General features: G+C 38.8%; 1 protein-coding gene across 10 annotated transcripts in view; it reads right to left on the reverse strand.

The window, feature by feature from the left end:
• LOC119780707 (dedicator of cytokinesis protein 3-like) overlaps positions 1-25,045 on the reverse strand; it is a 259,177-nt gene that overhangs the window by 126,605 nt on the left and 107,527 nt on the right. For all 10 annotated transcript variants that reach the window (XM_038280830.1, XM_038280829.1, XM_038280828.1 and 7 more), the window contains exon 3: positions 15,250-15,290. In XM_038280830.1, coding sequence (XP_038136758.1) covers positions 15,250-15,290 — 41 coding nt within the window. The remainder of the gene's footprint in view (positions 1-15,249; positions 15,291-25,045) is intronic.

Consider the following 25,045-nt stretch of genomic DNA (forward strand, 5'->3'; position numbering starts at 1 on the left):
TCCGCTGACCCCGCTCCGTCAGTTTACGTGGCCTACCACTTCGTGGCTGAGTTGCTGTCGTTCCCAAACACTTCCATTTTCTTATAATACAGCTGACAGTTGACTGTGGAATATTTAGGAGCGAGGAAATTTCACGACTGGATTTGTTGCACAGGTGGCATCCTATCACAGTTCCACGCTGGAATTCACTGAGCTCCTGAGAGCGACCCATTCTTTCACAAATGTTTGTAAAAACAGTCTGCATGCCTAGGTGCTTGAATTTATACACCTGTGGCCATGGAAGTGATTGGAACACCTGATTCCAATAATTTGGATGGGTGAGCAAATACTTTTGGCAATATAGTGTATATGAAAGTTCCTTGTGAAAAAATAGGAGTCAGTAACAGGAGAACTGAATAAGACAAGATCTACATGATTTGAGAATGATGGAGATAACCACCTGTTTAATGTTCATTTATTATGTGGTTTTTGCTTGTAGCTCCTAATATTGTGGTAATTAGCATTTTTAGTATTTAGATGAGATATTAATAATAATAAGTTTTCATGTTGCACATCCTAATTTTTTTGGAGGTGATTTTGATTATATAATGTCTCTGTTTTAGAATAATGTAAGATTGATGCTGGAGGAGTGAGGAAGAAGATAGAAAGACAGAAAGGAGATTGAATGAGAGAGGAGGAAACTAGGAACTCTGATAGAAAAAACGGTTGACAAGAAGGGAGAAAAATTTACTTTGAGGAGTAAAGCAGAGAGCAGGAAACATAAGAGGAAGCCTTAATGCACAATACAGAAGCTGTGAAAAGAAGGAAATTATATATGTATATGTTATTGCTGTTTATAAATATGGACTATTCTTGGATTATATACATTGTGTTGATGTTAAGCCTATTCTGCTGTTCAATGGTTAAACTTGTTTAAGACATTAAAAAGGTTATTTTGCTTTTTACTTGCTATGTCTTCTCTTATATTATTTTACCCAAATTACCAGGGCCACTGCCTCAGACCCTGTTCAGTTAATATTTCTGTTTCACACATTTAAAATGTATAATATGTATTAATAAAGTTCAAGTGATAAAGCGTTGACATGATTTGAGTGATAAACTAACATATTGAGTGATGTAGTGTGCAAAGTATGCTGTGGAACACAGAGTGGCTGTATACTCAGGTTAGTAGGAAAAATGAACCTGCTACTTTGAGACACACAGGCCCCTGATGGGGAACCAACTACCAGTTTTAGTCTGTGAGGCAGACACCCTGTCTACTTTTAAGGCTAGGCTTAAAACTATCCTTTTTGATAAAGCTTCTAGTTAGAGTGGCTCAGGTTATCCTGAGCTATCTCTATAGTTCTGCTGCTATAGGCTTAGACTGCTGGAGGACATAGGGACCCCTTTTTCATCATTCTGCTTCATTCTCTCTCTGTTCTCCTATTCTGCAGAATCTGTTAGTTCAATCTCTAACGTTCTGCTCTCTCTGCTTTTCCTCAGAGTAGCTTTGCCTCGTCTGTTCCTGTTTGGCTGTGACTCCATCCTGGAAAGAAACATCAGCTGTGCTGCTGCCATCAACACCCTTGTTTATAGATGTTGGAGATCGGCCTGTTTTCCAGTGTAGTCCTGTTTCTCTGACTGTGACTAACTGGATGTGCTCTCTTCGTCCTCTGGCATGGGAGCTGGTTCGGAGCTCGTCTGCCTGGCTGTGTGTTTCCTGGACGGGGCCGCCTTTTACAGCTGCTTTTTGTATCTCTGCTTCTGTCTCCTTGAACCCCAGTGGGCCTCAGCAGATGGCCGCTCACACTGAGCCTGGTTCTGCTGGAGGTTTCTTCCTGTTCAAAGGGAGTTTTTCCTCTCCACTGTCGCTACAAGCATGCTTAGTGTGAGGGATTGCTGAAGAGTCAATGAGTCGATGCAATCAACTGGTTTTCCTTAGATAGAAAACTTTGTATCGATTTGACTGTATTATCTGGTTGAACTGTAAAGGGCCTTGAGATGACATGTGTTGTGAATTTGGCGCTATATAAATAAACTAAATTGAATTGATCTGGCTAGGTGACAGTAAGAAACATATACAGGTGCTGGTCATAAAATTAGAATATCATGAAAAAGTAGATTGATTTCAGTAATTCCATTTAAAAAGTGAAACTTGTATATTATATTCATACATTACATACAAACTCATATATTTCAGATGTTTATTTTGTTTAATTTTGATGATAACAAATGACAACAAATGAAAATCTCAAATTCATCATATCAGAAAATTAGAATATTACTGAAGACCAATAAAAACAAAGGATTTATAGAAATGTTGGCCAACTGAAAAGTATGAACATGAAAAGTATGAGCATGTACAGCACTCAGTATTTAGTTGGGCCTCCTTTGGCCTGTATTACTGCAGCAATGCGGCGTGGCATGGAGTCGATCAGTCTGTGGCACTGCTCAGGTGTTATGATAGCCCAGGTTGCTCTAATAGTGGCTTTTAGCTCTTCTGAATTGTTGGGTCTGGTGTATTGCATCTTCTTCTTCACAATACCCCATAGATTTTCTATGGGGTTAAGGTCAGGAGAGTTTGCTGGCCAATTAAGAACAGGGATACCATGGTCCTTCAACCAGGTACTGGTAGCTTTGGCACTGTGTGCAGGTGCCAAGTCCTGTTGGAAAATGAAATCTGCATCTCCAAAAAGTTGGTCAGCTGCAGGAAGCATGAAGTGCTCTAAAACTTCCTGGTATGTGGCTGCGTTGACCCTGGACCTCAGAAAACACAATGGACCAACACCAGCAGATGACATGGCACCCCAAACCATCACTGACTGTGGAAACTTTACACTGGACTTCAAGCAACGTGGATGAAGTGCCTCTCTTCTTTTCCTCCAGACTCTGGGACCTTGATTTCCAAAGGAAATGCAAAATTTACTTTCATCAGAGAACATGACTTTGGACCACTCACCAGCAGTCCAGTCCTGTTTCTCTTTAGACGCTTCTGACGCTGTCTGTGGTTCAAGAGTGGCTTGACACAAGGAATGCGACAGCAGAAACCCATGTCTTTCATACGTCTGTGTGTGGTGGTTCTTGAAGCACTCACTCCAGCTGCAGTCCACTCTTTGTGAATCTCCCCCACATTTTTGAAGGGGTTTTGTTTCACAATCCTCTCCAGGGTGCGGTTATCTCTCTTGCTTGTACACTTTTTTCGACCACATCTTTTCCTTCCCTTCGCCTCTCTATTAATGTGCTTGGACACTGAGCTCTGTGAACAGCCAGCCTCTTTAGCGATGACCTTTTGTGTCTTGCCCTCCTTGTGCAAGGTGTCGATGGTCGTCTTTTGGACAACTGTCAAGTCAGCAGTCTTCCCCATGATTGTGTAGCCTATAGAACTAGACTGAAAGACCATTTAAAGGCTTTTGCAGGTGGTTTGAGTTAATTAGCTGATTAGAGTGTGGCACCAGGGGCCATCAATTTTGAACCTTTTCACAATATTCTAATTTTCTGATATGATGAATTTGAGATTTTCATTTGTTGTCATTTGTAATCATCAAAATTAAACAAAATAAACATCTGAAATATATGAGTTTGTATGTAATGTATGAATATAATATACAAGTTTCACTTTTTAAATGGAATTACTGAAATCAATCTACTTTTTCATGATATTCTAATTTTATGACCAGCACCTGTATGAACCTTTACCTGCAGGCTTGACTACTACTTGTTTTTTTTATGTTAATGAAGAAAAAAAATATTTCTTATAGGTATGTACAGTAGATGTAAACAGAATAAGTATTTGTTGCACTTTTTTGAAGAGGTGGGGAAACTCTGTCTCAACAGACAGCCACAGGCATAGAATAAATGTTTGTATTTACTTTTCTAAATTTCTTTTCTTCATGTCACTCTCCCCTTAGGAGGCGGCAGAGCTCATTGGGCCCCCAAAATTGGAAAGCCCTGCTAATGACCCTTGACCCCTCCGCTCCCACCCCCACCACTTTGCCCCAACCCAGAGACACAGTTCTAGTTTTCTACTAATAACACTATTCATGTTATTAATCTTAGAATATACTAAACGTTTGGAAAGGCACATTCCTGGCTTTTACACTTGATTTTTGTTGTTTAAATATTAATAAATACGTAAAAATATATGAAACCATTACTGTCCCCGTTTCCTAATTTCATCTCGATAAGATGTATTGATTTTTATCCACGAGCAAGAAATGTCCCCAGATTTGATTTCAGAAATCTGGTCACCTTATCATAGGAGTTCTGAAAGGCTGCTTGTCTAACTTCCCGTAGCAGCCAGCTCTGCTTCAGAGCTTAAACAAGTTTTTGGTTAACTTTAGCTGAATTGTATTCTTTTCTTACCCTAATAAAACAAAACCATAAGTTATTTGCTGCTAAGAGTGTATAGTTGCAAAGATTTGCAGCAGAACCTTTTAACTAATTTACATGACGATACTACATCCTGTTTTGAAAGCTTCTGTTAGCATTTAAAACACCCAAGCTGTGGTCCATTCTTTAAGTTTAGGCCAAACACCAAAATAATATTCTGTTATTTATATTTATATGTATCATGTTTACATCTGTGGTTGATGTATTTATGAAAACCTCAACTCTCTGTAATAATCTATGTCAAACTGATGCTGATTGGTTTTAAAAATTAAAAAATATTTGATAAAGTACAAACAAATTTCATCGATATGAGAGAACATTTTTTATCTGTTTGATTTCAAAACGTGCCACCTCACTGGGAAATGAAAAAGGTCACTGAAGTCATGATCATCTTCTTTTATAAAGGAAACATTTGATGAGTGCCTACTTACTTGATTCAAATCTGGAATAAACGTAATTAATAACATAGATAAGATGAAAAACTGCTTGCTCAGTTGCTAAACTCGAGTCTGACTGTAGTGGATTCAGGGTGTAGATAGACAGGTGGGCTTTAAATTTGTTAGCCCCCTCAAAAGAAGAATGACCTTCACTGCCCCGCTGTGGGAGAAAAGACAAGCTCAGCTAGATAAACGTCTAGGCAAAGCATGCAGAGTGATTTATTAGCCTTTCCAGGGTGATTCTAACCTGGTCAGCCAGATTGATAATGTCTGGCACTCAGGTTTAGACATTATCAGTGTGAGGCTGCTTCCATACAATCCTTTCAGGGAAAGGATGGACCTTCATCAAAACCTTTCAAGCTGATTCGGGAAATGCGACACCTAGCACCTACCGAGAAAATATTAATTCAATTCAGTTTTTCAATTCAGTTTATTTATATAGTGCCAATACACAATACATGTTATCTCAAGGCATTTTACAGTTCACCAGATCATACAGTCAAATTGATTCAAAGTTTTCTATCTAAGGAAAACCAGTTGATTGCATTGACTCATTGACTCGAATGCAATCCCTCACACTAAGCATGATTGTAGCGACAGTGGAGAGGAAAAACTCCCTTTTAACAGGAAGAAACCTCCAGCAGGACCAAATATTATTTTAGTCAATCATCATAAGAAATGAAATAGTGGGCAAGACCATGAGAAACAACAACTTTCACTTCTATACTCTTGCTGTTCTTCTTTAAAGATGCAACTGTGGATTCTGACTAAAAAGATGTGATAGAAGCAGCAACATGTACGTCATCCTGAGCTGTCACATTATTTTTGGTTTGACCGTGGGCTCAACAGCTCTGGATTTCATCAAAACTACGGTACATGTTTCACCTCAAACCATAACACCACAATGTGACTGGCCGACATGTATTGGTTCGGTCACAAATGGTTTAAGCTGGAGCAGTAAACACTCGGCTAATATCAGAGGGGAAACTTCAATGAAGAACTACATCCAACATTTTCATGTAAATGATAAATATCATAAGACCACCCTGTAAAGATCAATCAAGTTACAACAGGTGTCAGGATTGGTGGATGTTTGTTGAGGACCCAGATACAGGGACGAGAGGCAGAGAGGATTTCTTGCAGATTTAAAGAAGATGTTGATAGTAGAGAAGCAAATAATCTAGAAACAAGAGGCAAGGAACTCAGGAATACAAAACTCAGAGACGCTCAGGATAACAAACATAAGGAATAAAGTAGTAAAAAGAATCCAGCAAAGAGAAACAAAGAGGGGTATATATGGGAGAATCAAACAATGAATGGGCCAATCAGCTGATAGGCAGCAGGTGTGGACAGGAGCAACTAACTATAAAGGAACTAAGGGGAAAGGAAAAGGACATTTTAAGTGACAACAAGGAATAACCAGGGAAAAAAGGATCTAACTGTAACTAGGAAAAAACTTAAATAAAGCTAAAGGAAATAAAACTAATGACTACAACTAAAACTAGACGAAAAAATAAATAATACCAAAAATTCAGAAAAGAGATAGAACTAAAAGGGAGAACTAAAAGAACTAACAAGGCGGAGTAAAACTAACAATTCAAAAATTATGTAAAATCTTGACAAACACAGAAAAGCATAAAATAAAGCATAACTGAGAACCCGCCAAAAGAAAAAAACATTAAATAAAACTAAAAAGTCCAGAAAGGGCAAAACCATGACAGAAGGACCTTAAACTATCCAACTCCTTTCGCTGAAAGAGAGAAAGACATTAAAACAAGCTGATATACATCCCCATAAAAGGCTAGGGTAGGTGACGAAATTAAAGATGATATATTGAATTAACTCACAAGAGTTACAATATATTATTTGTACAAAATTATACAGCTTTAAATAAATTGTACATGGTTTGCACTTAAGTAAAAATGTTTTAGTGGTGCTTTTGTCTCACAGTTCAACTCACTGTTATAGGAACTGGATTGAAAGTTAGATAACACATTGTTAATTTGAGTGTTTTAAAATAATAAAAATGAGACTCAAGTTATAGAAATGTACTTAAACAACACCTCAAAAAAGTTTTAACTGAAGTAGAAATTTGCCAAAAGTCATTTTGAAGTAACCTTAGTTTAGCATTTAGGATATCCTTTAAAGTAAAGAATACAGTTCAAATTGCTCATATTATTCATAGAAAGGGTATTCTGATTCATTTTAAAGCAGAGAATTGCTCCTTTTTTCTGACTGCAGATTCTCCCTTCTGTGGCCTCAATACTTGAGCTAATCCAAACACTGATGAAACTCAACGTGAAAACTTCTCTGTGGTGCAGAAGGATTAGTGATGACTCAGAATGGGAAGGCATTTCTTCAGGGAGACACAGTGATTCGTTTTAAGTAACATATCCATTGTAAAAAGACCAGGTGATTAAGGTGGAACTAACAGGATCAGGTTGATGCCTTTTTGCTGAGAAGAAGGGGTAACAAAACAGACAAACACAATCGCATTAAGGCATAGAGGCACATTGTGTAAAAACAGAATGAAAGCAGAAGAATGCATATTGTAGCATGCATATTTAAGCACGTAAGAAGACGCTGCAATGCAATGGCTTCTTGTACAAACATACATAGCTTTTGTTTTGTTAAAATAAATATGCAGATCTGGATCCTGTCATTTTGAAGTTGTGTTACAACAGGGGAATAAGATCTGGAAACCTCTAAGCTTAGAGTCATGTATTTGTCTCACTGCCTCATTTTTATGATCCTTTGTTTTTACCAGACTTCATTCCTTGAGTGTCAAATACACCCTAAAAGCAGAGTGCTTTCTGTTGTGCTCCTTCTGAATACAGTGTAAGGTTGTAGCAGCATTTCTTGTCACCATCTACCTTCTTTACCAAAGAAAGTACATCTCTAGGCTGTCATATTTCAGGTCAAATTAAGGTGGTTTTATTTCATTTTTTTCTTCAGTGTGTTCACACTGTATGTATGCATGGTTTCTGTGTGTGTAAAGTTTGGATGAGGCTTGGGAAGAATTTAAAACATAATCATGAGGTACAATCCTGATACCTGTAAAAACTTTCACCATCAGTTAGGAATAATTAGTTAATTAGTTACAATAATTAGTTAGCAAGAAACTCAAACAGAGATCTAAAATAAAAACAGTTCTTCAATTTTGTTAACAAACAGCATCATATAAACTTAAGCGAAAGCCTGAACACAAATGTAAGTAGTTCCTCAAGAAAAATATGACTTACTATATATAATAAAAGCATAGATGACAGAATCTGTTTATTCAGAATAAAGATAATGCAATCATCTGGTTTTACACCAGTTAATGTGTCTTTTTTATGACACTGCAATTCTTACACTAGTGCTGCTCTTTGGTGAAGAAGAAAAACATCAATTATATACAGTGAGAAATACAGTGAGACTATAAAAATAAAAAATCCAGAAATCACAATATATATTTTTTTTAACTATTTATTTGTATGATTCAGCTACAAATAATTGTTTGAACACCTATCTATCAGCTAGAATTTTGACCCCTTAAAGACCTGTTAGTCCTCCTTAAAACTGTCCACCTCAATTTATTATCCTAAATTAGATGCACCTGTTTGAGGTCGTTAGCTGCATAAAGACACCTGTCCACCCCACTACTGACATGGCCAAGACCAAAGAGCTGTCCAAAGACATTAGGGACAAAGTTTTCATACACCTCCACAAGGCTGGAAAGGACTACAGGGAATTTGCCAAGCAGCTTGGCGAAAAAACATCAGCTGTTTGGGCAATCATTAGAAAATGGAAAAGCTAAACATGACTGATCTCACTCAGACTGGGGCTCCATGCAAGATCTCACCTCATGGTGTCTCAAAGATTCTTAGAAAGGTGAGAAACATGCCCAGAACTACATGGGAGGAGCTATTCAATGACCTGAAAAGAGCTGGGACCAGCGTTTCAAGATAATCTTTGGAGGGAGCTCAAACTCTGTGTTTCTAAGCGACAGACCAGAAACCTGACTGATCTAGAGAAGATCTGTGTGGAGGAGTGGGCCAAAATCCCTCCTGCAGTGTGTGTAAAGGAGGTGAAAGAGATTGACCTCTGTAACTGCAAACAAAGGCTTCTGTACCAAAAATTTACATGGATTTTCTCAGGTGTTCAAATATTTATTTGCAGCTATATCATAAAAATAAATAGTAAAAAAAAAATCATACATTGTGCTTTATGGATTTTTGTTTTAGATTATATCTCTCAAAATGGACATGCACCTATGATGACAATTTCAGAGCACCCCATGATTTCTAAATAGAATAAGTTCCATAATAGAAGTGTTTTCAGATACTTATTTTCTTTGCTGTATACACATCAGAACATCACAAAAAAATTATCCATTCCACATATTCAATTCAACCATAGAAACCCAATTTGCATAGAGTTATTATTCCCAAAAAAAGTATATTTTAAGCATTGAGATCTTTAAATGGCCTTCAACCAGAAGGTCCTAGGTTTAAATCCCACACAGGGTCTCACTGCATAGAGTTTTCATCTCTGTGTATAGATTAGTATAGACAATTAATACATAGATGAGTAATATCGTACAATTTCAGCATCTGTCCGGCAGAAAGTCAATACCAAACACTCAGTGCTGCATGCTAGCATATTGAAGGAGAGTTAAGTACAGGGGGCAAAGTTAAACAAAAAGGTGCACAGCAACAGGAATTGTAACGTAGATTCCATTAAAGGTGGGAAGATACACAACATGAGGGGTGTAGTTGTTCTCAAGCTTAAAGTGCAGCAACAGAAATATCCAGAAGAAAGGATACAACTGCCACATATTCGATAATCAATGAGAGAACCAGGATCCAGACCAAAGACAGGAGAATGAGAGGAGGGTGACTCTAATTGCTTGAGAATCAGTGGGAAGTTTTCAATTAGTAATGAGTTGTGGAGCCATGTCATCTTCTGGAGTGGGACCAGTTTTCCAATTTTGGACCTTTTCCAATTTCAGGGTCAGAGCGGCCATCTGCTGTTTCACAGCAGCTTCATGCTTTACTCTGCTGACAGTCCTTATGGAGAAGCTGATACCAAACATCATTAGTTGTTCAATCACCATCAGCAGTCATGAATTTAGAGAAATGTTTAAAAAGGTTGCAGTTATACTTTATTATTTTTTGCAAAGGACTTAATCATTAAGATAAAAAATCTACAAAGGTTCGGCAGATTATCAAATGCTACTGCAGATGAATTATAATTTTTATAAATTAATAATAATTCTTAATGGATGATTATTTTTTTCTTAGCAAAATTTTTCTCCATTTGAATGGTTCTGTGAGCACCACTGTTTGTTTTGTTTTGTTTTTTTGAGAGTGTTGTTATGTTCTGTCTTACATAACAGTGTTAATGAAGTCATTTCTGAGAGGCCAGGATACTGACAATGATGCTGATCTAATTGGTTTGAGACGACTAGAGGTCAGTACTGCTGCAACAAGAGCAAGAGAAGTGTGACTATAAATCCCACTAATGTGTTTTAGAAAAGGCTGCTCAAAGATGCACCACATCTATGACTTCTAAACTAAAAAATGTGTACATTCCATGTTCCCTCAGTCAAGCTTCAAAATTATCTTTAAACAATGAAGTTCAGACAGAGTTGTGCTTCCTTTCAGCATTTTCTCCCCCTCGTCTGATTTTGCTTGGAGGATTTTGTGATGATCTGCTCTGATAGCTGGCATTAATTGCTCATTTCGCTCACCTGCATAGTTCTGCCCAGTTCCTAATCATCTCTGGTCTCATCCACCTGTAGGTTCTGCTTTATATTCGGTCCAGCCCAGCTATCGAGGCCAGATCATTGTTTGCTGTTTGTTTGTTCTCTGTTAGATGTCTGAAGTTTTAGTTAGTCCAAGGTTCATGTCCCCGTTCCAGTGAGGAGATTATTCTGGAGCCAGTGTCTTCAGGCAAGTTTATTCCCTAACCAGTGGTGAGAGCGTTTCAGCGTTTCCCTAGTGATTCTGATCTCCTTATTCCATTCCCTCTCACACACTGGCCCTGTCTGTACCCATCTGATCTGTTTGCCTGAACCACGGTTGGACCTCTGTTGGATTCTGCCTGTCTGTGTGTTTTTGTCTAAGCTGGTTGCTCGATGCACGGGACTCTGAACCTGCCTTTACGCTGTATTGGATTCCTGGAACCGCATCTGTTTGTTCCTGTGTGGATTGGAACCCCTGACGGGACTGCAGACTCCTGGATTCCAGAACTACTCCAGTCTGATCTGAATCCCTGTCCTGGATCGGAGTCCTGCCTGCTAAATCAGGTTACTGCATCAGAGCCTCATCTCGTTGGCCGTGCATCGGCTGATCCTGCCTATTATTGAGAGGATGGACAGAACTGTTAAACCAGAGTGTAATTGATTGGGCAGTGCCCCGTCCTCCCTCCTGCAGTCACTGCAGGTCCGCAGATCCATATCAGCTCAGCGCTTCTGTTCTGTCTGTTTCTGTTTTTATTTTAACAAACTTTTTGAACTTTTCTACTGGCTGTCTCACCTTAAATACTGGGTGCATCTGTCCCGTTCATGACACTTTGAACCAAAGCCTTTCTTGTAATGAAAACCTTTTTCTCTCATCTTAAATAATCAGTATTATTAAGGTTGTTCTGTTTACATGTATTGTTTTAATGTCCTTATTTTTATAGTTTTTTCCACTTAATTCATTTAATCCCAGGATAAAAATGATAAAGCAAAAACGTTTTATACATGTTTTCATCCACCTTTTATTCTTTTAGGCTTCAGCTGCAGTTAGTAGGTTATTTGCTGTGTTGTCCCCCACAATGATAAACATTTCTGATCTTTCAGTATGAGGAAACCTAAGCTTAACGTTTTTGCCTCTATTATCCCTGTGTAATGTAATCTTATTGACCTTGCTGTAATAAACTCCAGGACATCGCCCAAAGCAGAAAACTTTTGATGGACCATTTTTAGCTGATATTCCCTTGATGATTGAGATCTTAATTTCCACATGGATGCAGATTTTTTTCCCTCTCACATTCCTGCTTATCACTGCGGGCCTTGGATTCCGTCATTTTCTCTTTATTTTACATCAAATTAACCATGAAAGAGCAGCATGTCATAAAGCGGCAGCCTAAATGATACATTATCACTGCAAATGTCTGCAGACGAAGCACGTCTGTGCAGCCTTAAATTCAAGGTCACATAATTTCTGAAAGCACTCAAAGTCAATACAGTACCTAAGTCACAGTGATGATGAAAGCATGTCAAGAATAAAACAGAAATGTTCTTCATTAAATGTAAACATAAAAAGATGGATGCTTAAAGCTTAGACATAGACATGTTATACGTCTGTACAAAAAAAGGCCAAAAACCATATGATCATGATATTAACCAACTCTGTCCTGGTAGTGTTTTGATCTCTATTTCCACCTAAACAGTATTCTTGCAGTGGGTGTGATGAGCATCTGCTCACAGTACTCAATTACTTAATAAAGCCTAGCAGTCCTGCAATGCTTTGTGGTGAAGAGGCAGCTCGGTGTGGAATGCAGCATCAAGGTGAGAAATGTTTTAATCACATAAAAAAAAAAAAAAAAAAAAAAACGTCTTAAGCTAGAAGCTCTTTATTGGAATGAGTGCAAATGGAACACATTAAAATGCGTTTCTAATGCTAAGTGCCTTGTTGATCAGCCCTGAATTCAATCAAATTTAAACAATTTAACTCTATCTATCTATCTATCTATCTATCTATCTATCATGTATAATGTCCATTGACTGCAGAGGCTATGCATAGCCTTGGTATCACTGGTCTCAGTAAAGTGCTATCTGTATTATTGATTGAGCACATGTGCAGTATCATACCTATGTTGTTATTCTAAATATACTTAAAGGAATAGTAAACCCAAAACATGATTAGCCTTCATTTTCTACTCACCCCCATGCTGAACAACACTCTGGAGTACTTTTTTGATATCTCAAATGCATCTGGAGATCTGGGAGGCTTCTTGCTGTCTGCTGACATTCAAATAATGGAGGTCTACGGTGCCCGAGACAGAAAGGTCCATAAAAGTCCACAAAAAACGTGTCAATATTCCTCCATACTGCTCGTCCAATGTATTCCAAGTGTCCTGAGTTGGTAGTGTCAATACTTTACTCTAAACAAAGTCATTTAGAATGTTTTTAGAGCATAAACAGTAGTGTATAGGATTTCCTAAAAGCGCGCGCATGCGAGTTCACGAGCCTACGGAAACTGTGGCAGACCAAACCAGATGAAAGTGCGCATTCAGCCTCTGCTCTTGATAATGCAAGCGTAGAAGAAGAAATGTGCTGTTTACCTGTGCAAAGAAAGAAACAACGAAAGAAAAATGTCTGAGGACTTCAGTGTTGAGGAAGAGCATGAGTTCTTTGCCGAGCTGAATGCGCATTTTCGTCTGGTTTGGTCTGCCGCGGTTTCCGTAGGCTCGTGAACTCGCAGGCGCGCGCTTTTAGGAAATCCTATACACTACTGTTTATGCTCTAAAAACATTCTAAATGACTTCGTTTCGAGTAAATTATGGACGCTACCCACTCAGGACACTTGGAATACATTGGACGAGCAGTATGGAGGAATATTGACACGTTTTTTGTGGACTTTTATGGACCTTTCTGCCTCGGGCACCATAGACCTCCATTATTTGAATGTCAGCAGACAGTAAGAAGCCTCCCAGATCTCCAGATGCACTTAAGATATCAAAAAAGTACTCCAGAGTGTTGTTCAGCATGGGGGTGAGTAGAAAATGAAGGCTAATCATGTTTTGGGTGTACTATTCCTCTAAGGCTGTTTACTAACAAACAGAGCAAAATAAAGTATAAATTAAAAAAGTTATTAATAATATATACCAGCAGGATGCAGCAGTTAAAAATGTAACAACCAGAGTGAGGTAATGGTGTCTACATTTGAAAAGTCAAATAACCAGAATATGCCCCTTTAAATTTGAACAGATTGCTTACAACCTAGACAGAAAAAAAAAAATAGAAATGCATGTGTCCTTCAGAAGTAGGAGATGCCTAGGGTCATTATTATCACAGTGCCAGCATTGATGGCATTGATGCAGGAGTAGAATCAAAACAATGAACACGTTGTTTTAGCTATTTTTCCTTTGCTTAAGGAAAAAACACAAGCTGCAATTCTATCTCTTTTATTAATTATCATTAATACTTGATTTTTTTTAAATGTTTTCTGGATGCAGAACTGAATTGTTACAGTTGTTTTTGTTTTTTGTATCACAGTTCTTAAAATATGATAAAGGACTTCATCCTGCAAATTTAAAGAATCTATTAATTTCATGGTCTAAAGCAGGGGTCGGCAACCTGCAGCTGCAGAGCCTCTTTAATGCCCCCCTTGTGGCTCCCTAATGAATGAAAATAGAAAAAGATAGATTTTCTTTGCTTGGAGGTCAAACAAACATAAATTATGTTTTCCAATGCTGTCATTTTTTTAATAATAAATAAACTGAAAAAGTAAATGTGAACTTTTCTGTCAATGAAGATTTGCATCATAGCCTGCAGCCTAGGTTCTAGCGTGTCGCAGTGCCAAGCAGGGGGATGTTGAGCTGTGGCTGAATCTCGGGCCATGGATGCCAAAGGAAAAAAGGAAGACAGCTGATGAGAACTGAGGATTCAAAGAAGAATGGACCGAATCATTTGCTTTCATTACCAATGCAGAAGGATTGCCTGCGTGTTTGGTTTGTAACGGGAAGTTGCCAAATAATAAAAAGTCATTTTGAAAGGCATTTCATGGGAAGGCAGTTGGGAGTGAGGGAAAAGTATGATTGCAGTTCTTCTGGATAAATTACAGATAGATTTAAGAAGTGGATTGCATCTCCGAACTCCACTATTGCTGCAAGTTTTGTGCGAGCATGGAAGACCTTTCACAGATCTAATAGGTAATGCTCTCATGCAGGTATGTGAACTTTCTTCCATTTTATTTTCCCAAATCCTCAAAATAAACATAAAAACAAAAATATGATTTCTTTATTGTGTTTCTTTAATTTCATCAATGCAACAAAACTATACATTAATATTGTAATAGAATTTAATCTTAAAGCACCAAATATTGAACAGCAGAGCAGTCACATGATGTGACATTTGCTCAAGGATAAACATTTAATCAAGAATGCTAATTATATATTTAAGCCCACATAGTCGTTTTTATAGCGGGCTAACAGGAGGCTTATATAAGACTTTTAAATATTTTGCAGTTCCAGACAGTTTTTTGTCTTTGAACAGTTTGGGTTGCCGACCCCTGATCTATAGGAAGCACTGAGTACAGAGTTATGGCTCATACAGTATAATCTTCGTTAGAAAATGAAAAGAGCTGAGGTAACTTCATCAGCAATCTTACAATAAAGAAAGAAAAAGTTTGTAGGGTATAAAAAAACAACTATATTCTGCTGAAAAGAAAGTTACTGAGCAGAATCTTACCTTGACATTCGGCTTCCTTGTTGAGAATCCTCTGTACCATCCTAGAGGAGAAGAACATCATCAGTGACTATAACACATGAAGAACAGAGTCAGTGAAGTCATAAGATTGGTTCTACATGTCAGCTCATTTCTATTAATAAATAAGAACATTTTACTTGATTTTACAGTAAAGGCAACAAATTATAAGTTTCCTCCTATCTTCAAAACAAAACAAACAAAAAAAGAATTGCTTGGGCTGTACATGGTTTAAAATAAGAGGAATGAATTAATCCTACCAAAATAGAAAACTTTGATCTGCCAAATGTAGCCTAAAAATGATCTAATGGAATTCAAAGGTTTATTTATATTTAAGTTTCTAAAAGATTGTTTGATGACTTAGTCCATACTTAAAGCACAACTGCAAGCTCATGTTCTAGTAAAAATAGCACATGTTAATAGAGTACGGAAACTTATTCATTTCCTATTCTAAGACAAAACGTGTTAAAACTTTAAGGTTCCCAAAATGTGCAAAGCAGGAAATGTTCTAGATCACAGTGAAAACAAATTATTAAAAAAAACAACAAAAAAGACAAATATGATTTTTCTCTGACCGGAGGCATTATAGTGCAAGGCTGATATAAAATCGACATGAGTAATGTCTATATGAGGGTTTTTTTTTCTGTAGGCAAAATGGATGATTAGTTTTTATTTTTTTCATCCTGCGGTCTAAAAGATGAACCATGAGTTTGAAATACATAATAAAATAAAGAGTTGTATAGAAACCATGAGTCACTGACCCGAGGTGTGTGAGTGTGTCTCTGTGTCTGTATGTTTGGAGAGGTTGGAGGGAAAACTTGATGGCCTACTTAATGCAAGTCTACACTGGATGCTATGAGCTCATGACTGTGGATGACAAAAAAGTCTGATAGAGACACTGATGGACATGAAGCCCTGAAGCTGGAGACAGAATCAGTACATTGCTCTTTACCCTGTGTGGGTGGCTGTTTGTGTGTGGTACTACTGTAGAGTCTCTATCTTTACAAGGACCATTATGCAAACATGAATGAACAAAACTAAATCTGTCAAACATTGATAACAAAACAGTGGACGGTATTGCCTTAGAAATTTATGTTCCTAATGACACTTGGCATTTACTCTTAAGTTTTATCAAAGCACATACAGCAGCTAGAATTGCAAATAAAAATCTGAAAAGTGTGCCATGCATTTTTTTTCTCTGATATTCCTAAAACAGATGTAGAGCAGCAATCTCCCTTTAGAAGTCATCTAATTAGTAAATTTTTCGCTTTTCCCTGATTCAAACACAAATCCAAATGTTTATTAAACAATACTAGTGAACAAACAGCACCATCAGGACCAAGGACTACAATAGACATAGGGGAAAAGTTGCAGAAAAATGTATAGCAGGCATTGATTGATCAATCATCAAAAAATTAGGGAAGTATAATAACACTAAAGCCATGTCTCTTTACCAAATCATAAAGGTTGGGCAAGGGGAGCTTTCATTAACGAATCAGCCAAGAGGCCCAAAGTAGCACTGAACCTGCAAACATGCATTGTTCAGAAAGGAGAAGGTCCTGACAGAACATGCACCAGTAGTCTTAACAAATTTACTCTTTATGGAAGAGTGGCACAAAAAGCAATAATTGGAAGCACCAATATTGAAAACAGAAAAACTGACATCCCAAAGAAGACATGGTGGAGTTGTTTAACCATGATAGGGAAGCTGGTCAGCGATATTTGCATGGTTGAATAAATACATGGGCATAATCAAAATAAGATTAGAGGCTGCAGGCGACTTCTGACTGGAGAAGCTAAACAATATAAAATATGCTACCAAAGCTACAATGAATGACTAAGATCAAAACAGATTTAAGTGTTAACATCTCCATGTCAGTGGCCATCTATACATCTTCTGCTGCTTACCCATCAGAGTTACAGGGGGCTGGTGCCTATCTCCAGCAGTCTATGGATGAAAGGTGGGATACACCCTGGAGAAGTCACCAGTCCTCGAAGGGTAATGCACACAAATAAAACCATGGGCAATGTGAAAATGTCAATCAACCCAACAATCATGTTTTTGGACTGTGGAAGGAAGCCACAGTACCTGGGGAAAAGCTGCACGTGCACAGGGAGAACATTCAGACCCTGGGTCCAGAATCATACTCAGGACCTTCTTGCTGCAAGGCAAAGTGCTACAAACCGTGTAAAGGTCCAGTTACAAATTTATCTGAGACATTTTGGCAAAGCTGATGTCATTTATAAATATGAAAGGGACAGAATCTCTATGTTAAGATGTACAAACCTGGAGAGAGTAAAGGACTTGCCACGGCTATTTCAGTGGAAAATGGTAACACACAATATTGACGCAGGTTGGGGTCAAAATGCAGTTTTTAAATGAAAACTGTGTATGATCCTTCAGAAATATTCACCACTTTAGTTGGTGGCACAAATTCCTGTTTAAAGCTGTAATGTTCAAAATGTGGAATGACCCTATTGTTTGGTTAAATCACAATAAGATCTTTTAAGAATCAGATCTTGGGAAACTACGACATTTAGACATTTCAAATCATTTTTTAAAGTCTATAAGATTGTCATCCAAAAACCTCTAATCTCACTGAGTGAAATTTGTGCATCACTTTTGTATCTCCTTTATTACCGCAGTTTGACAAAAAAGAAAAAAAACAGTAGTACACACTGAAACAAAACTAACATCATCCAGAAGTTACGTTTCTCAGTTATGAGTCACTCCTCCTACAGACACTAATATGTTGAGTAGAGATCTTTCTCAGCTCAGCCTGACTCTGCATACTAGAGTAAGAATCAGATAAGTGACAGGGAAAACTGGGTCGTTTTCAAGTTCTTGTCACTGATGGACTTTCTTCTTTTACAAGTCTGAGGGTACAGCAGTCTTTCCACATGGAGGAGCATCCATCACAAGCCTTAGCAGAGTAGGAAGCTGTCATCAAAGTGGACTCAAGTTGAAATAAAACCTTGACAGATGAAAATTACTTATATCCAGGGAGTTAGTATTTGAAGGAAGAGCCCACAGACAGACATCCCCTCAAACAGGAGAGGCATCATTTGTCTCCATTCGAGTGGAAATGAGAATGATTTTGTCTGCAGCTATTGAAAATTTAGCAGGTGAGTGATCACTCTTACTGTCGCAGGAAGGAGAAAGAGAATCATTTATCTCAAAATGATCCACTTTACGGCTTTGAGTATATTAGACTACCAACTACGTACAGCATAAATGGTAGTTTATTCAACTTTAAACATGTTTAACAAGCAGGCAAAACCTAGAAATTAGAACGATTTGCAACAACATGTCAAATAACCAGAAAACTGGAAAAGATTGTGACAGGAATCATATTTGGGGAGAAATTTTGTAAGACAGATAGTTTAAAAATATGGGCACATCTGAGAGAATTTTAGTTACGGTTTGAAAATAATGGCCCCAAAATAGAGTATCTGACACTTTCACCTTATCATCCTGCAGAATTATGAGATTAATTTCTCTGCCGCACTTCATAATCTGATTTGAATATGGAGATGGAAGTTTAATTGGCTGGCTAATTAATAACCAATCAAGATGCATTTATCACCAGTGCTAAGATGACTGTGTTACTCCCAGGCCTCTCATTTATATGATAATCAGAGAGCGGTTATAGCCGCAGTGTCAGGCTCTCTTACTAACCGTTCTAATGGTTAAAAAGAAAATCTGTGGCAGACACCATTGTGATATCTGAATATCATAAATCTTTGAAAGCAGCGGTGACAGAGCAGGTGTTTGTGTGGTGGAGCCATGCATGCAGGTGCATGTATGTGTGTAATTTGTCCATTACAAGCAATCTGTCCCTATGAAAAATTATATTTTTCCCTCTGCCACCAAATGACTCACCCTGCAGTTATTAGAATAATCATTTTTGCACTATTATGAACATAATCCCCAATATTAATCCTGATAAATCATTTTCAAGGGGAGCAGCTCTCAAGGGGGCTCCTTTATAGTATTAACAAAAAGATTTAGCTTGTAATGGGGCTGTATTACAGAAGCGATTTCCATCCAACAATAAAATCACACAAAGATGAGTCTTAAATTACATCTTCTATTGCTGTAGAGAACACCTCCAGCTAGGTTATGAGAAAAGGAATTACTTGTTTAACCAATAATGAAACCCAAGAGGAGCATATTCGCTGTACCTTCAGTGATGACCATGATTTAACAGAGGTGTAAGCTGCAGCTGAGGTCCCAGTCTCACCATCCACAGGCTAGAGAATGTAATCACTGTGTAAAGGTTTAGTTATTGGTGGCAAAAGAAAACAGTTTTTTATTCTGTTGGACAGCGTAGGTAGTTCTGATATTGAAGGCATTAAGAATCCATCCAAATGGAAATATGTTATTCTGGTGAAGAAAAGTACACACAGATAAAATGTGAAATGTAAGCTACATAAATGTTCGTTTAATGGCCTCCCAGGACCAGAGTGGGAACTATTGATCTACCAAAAGCAAACTGCTCCCCATGCAGGTGGAAGCCCAGTATCTCAAGCATGAGATATATCCTTATTTAATTGGCTGGACAACTCCTGCTTGCTAGGTCTGCTAATGAACTAAACGTAGGGGCGTTGGATTTCATAAGTTTAACTCTCTTTATACCCACAGCATATTTTTTGCGTGGCTTTTAAAATATCTTTGTGTTATATTTCTTAGCACACCATAGAGGGCTACTCGGTTCATTAATTAAACATAAACGAAATGTGTTAAATAAATGTTTCTAGCCTAAAAGGACCATAGATCAAATTTAATACAAAAGTTTAAAATTGATTTAAATATATTTAATTTCCATTTGGGATCAATAAAGTATATTTAAATTGGAACTGAATTTGAATTTCATTAAAAAAAATCTATAAATAAAACTTGATGCTTTAATTGACCTAATTTTTTTCCTTTACCATCTGGGATTATTATCAAACAGAATATTGTTGTTTTCAGTGAAGTAAGATTATCATAACTTCTATTCAGTAAATTATGGAATCATCAGTGATATAGTTTTTTTTTTATGTCTAATAATCCGACCTGTTTAGGCTGCTTCACAGGCTGGACCATCTACACACATGTTTTTAGTTCAGCCCAAAAATCATCAGTGGGATTGAGTTCAGGGTTTTGTCATGGCCACCTAAGAAGTAGTAGGTCTGTTGTTCATGTGAAGGACCCAATAATTTTCCTTCTGAGTGGTGTCTTAAGATTATCTATTTTGTGAAGCTCATCAATCTCTTCTGCAGAAACAGTAAAATATGTTATATAAGGACCCTGTACTTCAAATCTGGGATGGTGGTCACATTCTATTTCCATTTTTATTTGACTTAAATGCTTTCATTTAGTTAAATCAGACATGTCTCCAAAAATATGGTCTTTGTATATAATTTTGCTTGTAAACTCCCATCTAGCTTTTTTGCTGCTTTTGGAAAAATGGCTTCTTCTTCACTGAGTGGCCTTTCAAACAGAGTCAGCCCAGGACTTGTGTCACAGCTTTTGCTTTAGTACTACTCTTGACCCATACATCTTGCACCCAAATAAAGTCTTCTCTCGGATACACAACTAATGTCCTTCCTTTAATATATAGTATGATGGCTGAACATTTCTGAGCTCTTTCAACAGATGAATGATACAACCTAAATTGGATGAAATGAAGTCCCAAGTATCTTCCTGATATTTTGGCTACTTTTCCTTGATGTAACAGAAGGTAAAAATGCATGAGTTGATGTCATAAAATACTTCTCAGTTTGTGTCTCTGAGAAATATATATTATATATATATGTATCTCTAATACTGATAATCAACCCATTTAGAATCTACAGCCATGACATCATATTCTGGGTTTCCTTAAACTGTGATCTGACTATCAGTAAACATCTGGACCTCAAGAAAGCAATACCAATCTTAGCATTCCATCTTATAGTAGTAAAAAAAAATACAAACAATGTAATTAATCTTAAATGACATGAACAGGTAATGTTAAGCAGGGTTAATATCAGACAGGACGAAAAAAAAAAACATTAAAAATCTTTTTATAGAATGAACATAAATATCCAGTTTCAACAGTATTTCAGCCTTGAAACAGCAAAGAAACATATTTAGTACCTGATATGAGATTATGTTCTGCTAAATTCAAAAGATAGATCCTCTGCTAGTGAATTTTAAATTATATTTTCTGGTTTGCTGCACCTACAAGAAGCAAACATAAATGTGTGTCATCAGTTGGCATAGTTCAGCGGTGCTTCATCTTTTTGAGGGCAACACGGTGTAAATTGACAGGCCCTGCTTCACATTACATTGAAATATGCTGCATCCACTCTGAGGGGGTGTCGATCTCATGATAAAGTGTGACACTTTGAAATGTCACTGCACCTTGAAGCCATGGCCAACTCTGTATCCCTGCTCTGCCTCTGGAAGCAAAGTGTAGTATCAGGCTATCTGTGCATAGGAACCTTTGTACTGTATTGTGTTGGGGGGGGGGAACAAATAAAGAGTGGACCTGCTAAGTTGAAGAGTGGTCACGCGTGCTTCTGTGTCGCCTCAACATATTGTTATATATACATATCGGAGAACAGAACATGGTGTCAGAAGTATAGACTACTCAGCGAAGAGAAAACTGACGGCTGAACATAATAATAATAATTCAACGTCATGAACCAGTTTCAAGTCGCCCCGCCGGAAAAATTCACGTTCAGAGCAGAAGACTGGACGAAATGGATAAAGCGTTTCGAGAGGTTTCGCATCGCGTCTGGTTTGGAGACACAAGCGGACGAAAACCAAGTAAATACGCTGATATACACCATGGGGGACGAGGCAGAAGATATACTGGTTTCCCTGCATCTGACTCCACAAGAAGCGAGTGAGTACGACACAGTTAAGGGACGGCTGGATGCTCACTTCGTAGCCCGCAGGAACGTTATATTTGAGCGGGCGAAATTTAATCAGCGACAACAGGAGACGGGTGAGTCCATTGACGGCTTTCACACCGCGTTACACTGTCTGGCTGAATACTGTGGATACGGGACGCTGCATGATGAGATGGTGCGGGACAGATTCGTCGTGGGTCTGAGAGATAAAAGACTATCAGAACAGTTACAAATGGACCCTGAACTGACGCTAGAGAAAGCGTTAAACAGAGCCCGTCAGAGCGAGCTAGTGAAAAAGCAACAGGAGATGCTTCATGCTAACTTTAAGTCAGACGTAGCTGGCGCGCAGTTGGACCGCGTTCACGCGAGCGGGAGCGTGCGGCCTAGACAGCCGAAGGCGCCGCCCAAATATGTCGTCACAAAAGCAAGACAGGATAAAAAGGCACAGTGCAGAAGATGCGGTGACACGAAAGGACACAGTATGCAGCAATGCCCTGCTAGAGAAGCAGCCTGCAATTATTGTGGGAAAAAGGGACATTTTGCTAGGGTCTGCAGAAATAAAAAAATATGTGAAGTGAATGCTGGGTTTGCCACAGAAAGCACAGAGACAAATAATGATGTTGCTTTCCTGGGATCACTTTCTGCAGAAGTTAAAGACAATCCATGGATGACGGACATTCTGGTGGACAAACATAAGACTGTATTTAAAATTGACACAGGAGCTGATGTCACTGCTGTCCCAGAAACACTGTATTCTCAGCGCCAATTTGGTAAGTTAGAGAAACCAAAGAAAATCCTGCAGGGACCAGGAGGTACTGGATTAAAGGTGAAAGGCATGTTTACAGCAACACTCAGCAACAACAGTGTTAGTACTGAGGAGGACATTTATGTTGTGAAGGATTTATGTACATCATTGCTGAGTGGGCGTGCTGCAATGGCATTAAAATTAGTTGCCAGGGTGAACCAAATAAGTTTGGACTCCATTGATGCTGTGAAGCAGGAGTTTCCTAAACTTTTCAGAGGACTAGGACTGATGGAGGGCGAGTATAACATTGTTCTGTCACCTGATGCGCAGCCTTTCTCCCTCTCAACGCCGAGGCGCATATCCCTCCCCCTACTGCCGAAGGTTAAAGAGGAGCTCAACCGTATGCAGCAGGAAGGGGTCATCACCAAAGTGGAGGAGCCAACAGACTGGTGTGCACCTATGGTGGTTGTCCCTAAGAGCTCTGGCAAGGTGAGGATATGCATTGATCTCACAGAACTGAATAAATATGTCATGAGAGAAAAACACCCACTGCCATCAGTTGAGCACACGCTCGGACAGCTAGCAGGAGCAAAAGTGTTCTCCAAATTGGATGCCAATGCTGGATTCTGGCAGATTCCACTGTCAAGGGAGTCTTCCCTGCTCACCACCTTCATTACACCTTTTGGGCGCTATTGCTACAATCGGCTCTGCTTTGGGATTTCATCAGCACCAGAGCACTTCCAGAAACGCATGACACGGATTCTAGAGGGCCTGGATGGAGTCCTTTGTCAGATGGATGATGTCCTCATCTGGGGGACGACACAGCAGGAGCACGATGAAAGACTGAGGAAGGCACTGTTTCGACTCCAGGAAGCGAAAGTAACACTGAATGACAAATGTGAGTTTTCTAAACGCAGCATAAAGTTCTTGGGACAAATTATTGATGCATCAGGAGTGAGTCCAGACCCTGATAAAGTGAGTGCTATAAGAGCCATGGAAGAGCCCAAAAATATAAGCGAGGTGAGACGCTTCCTGGGTATGGTGAACCATCTTGGGAAGTTCCTCCCACACCTGGCAGAGAAAACCCGACCGTTGAGAGATCTTCTGAAGAAGTCAAACATGTGGTTATGGGGTCCACCACAGCAACGAGCTTTCGACGCCATTAAAACAGATCTGACGACACCACCAGGACTAGCGTTGTATGACCCGAATGCAGAGACATGCGTTTCAGCAGATGCATCATCGTATGGACTCGGTGCAGTTCTTCTCCAGAAACACCCTGATACAGGATGGAGGCCAGTGGCATATGCATCACGGTCTCTCAGCGAGACAGAGCAGAGGTATGCTCAGATTGAGAAAGAGGCTCTCGCTTCAACATGGGCCTGTGAGAGGTTCGCAGAGTTTCTGATCGGGAAGAGGTTCCACATTGAAACCGATCATAAGCCGTTAGTCCCGCTGCTGGGGTCGAAGAGTCTAAATGAGCTTCCTCCTCGCATACAGCGACTGCGAATGAGACTAATGAGATTTTCCTACAGTATTTCCCATGTGGCTGGCAAAAATATCGCTACAGCTGATGTCTTGTCTAGAGCTCCAATCCTCAACGAGTTGGGAGGACTGCAAGAAGAGGAGGTCAACTTGTACGTTGACTCAGTCGTTGCATGTTTACCTGCCACGGAACCACGACAATCCAGAGACATCAGGATGGCGACAGTGTACTCCAACAGCTGAAAAAGTTCTGTGTGGACGGATGGCCAGATAAATACTCTATTGAAAAAGGTTTCCAGCCTTATCTGCCGTTTTCAGGGGAACTTACTGTCCAAAATGGTCTGCTTCTGTATGGTAGCAGAATAGTGATTCCAGCTTCTCTCAGGAAGGACATTCTATCGAAGCTGCATGAGGGTCACTTGGGGATAACTAAATGTAGAGAAAGGGCCAAACATTCAGTGTGGTGGCCAGGTCTCAGCAGTGAGCTGATTAAGCTGTTGGAGACCTGTGACACATGTTGTCGGGAGAGAACTAAACACAAAGAGCCACTACTGTCCACTGAATTTCCACAAAGACCATGGGTCATGGTGGGAGCTGATCTATTCCAGTTTAAGGACAAACAATACTTGATTGTTGTGGATTATTTTTCCAGATTCTTTGAAGTTG

The sequence above is a fragment of the Cyprinodon tularosa genome, unplaced genomic scaffold, assembly GCF_016077235.1.
Source record: "Cyprinodon tularosa strain WSP-4 unplaced genomic scaffold, ASM1607723v1 ctg165, whole genome shotgun sequence".
Taxonomy (NCBI): domain Eukaryota; kingdom Metazoa; phylum Chordata; class Actinopteri; order Cyprinodontiformes; family Cyprinodontidae; genus Cyprinodon; species Cyprinodon tularosa.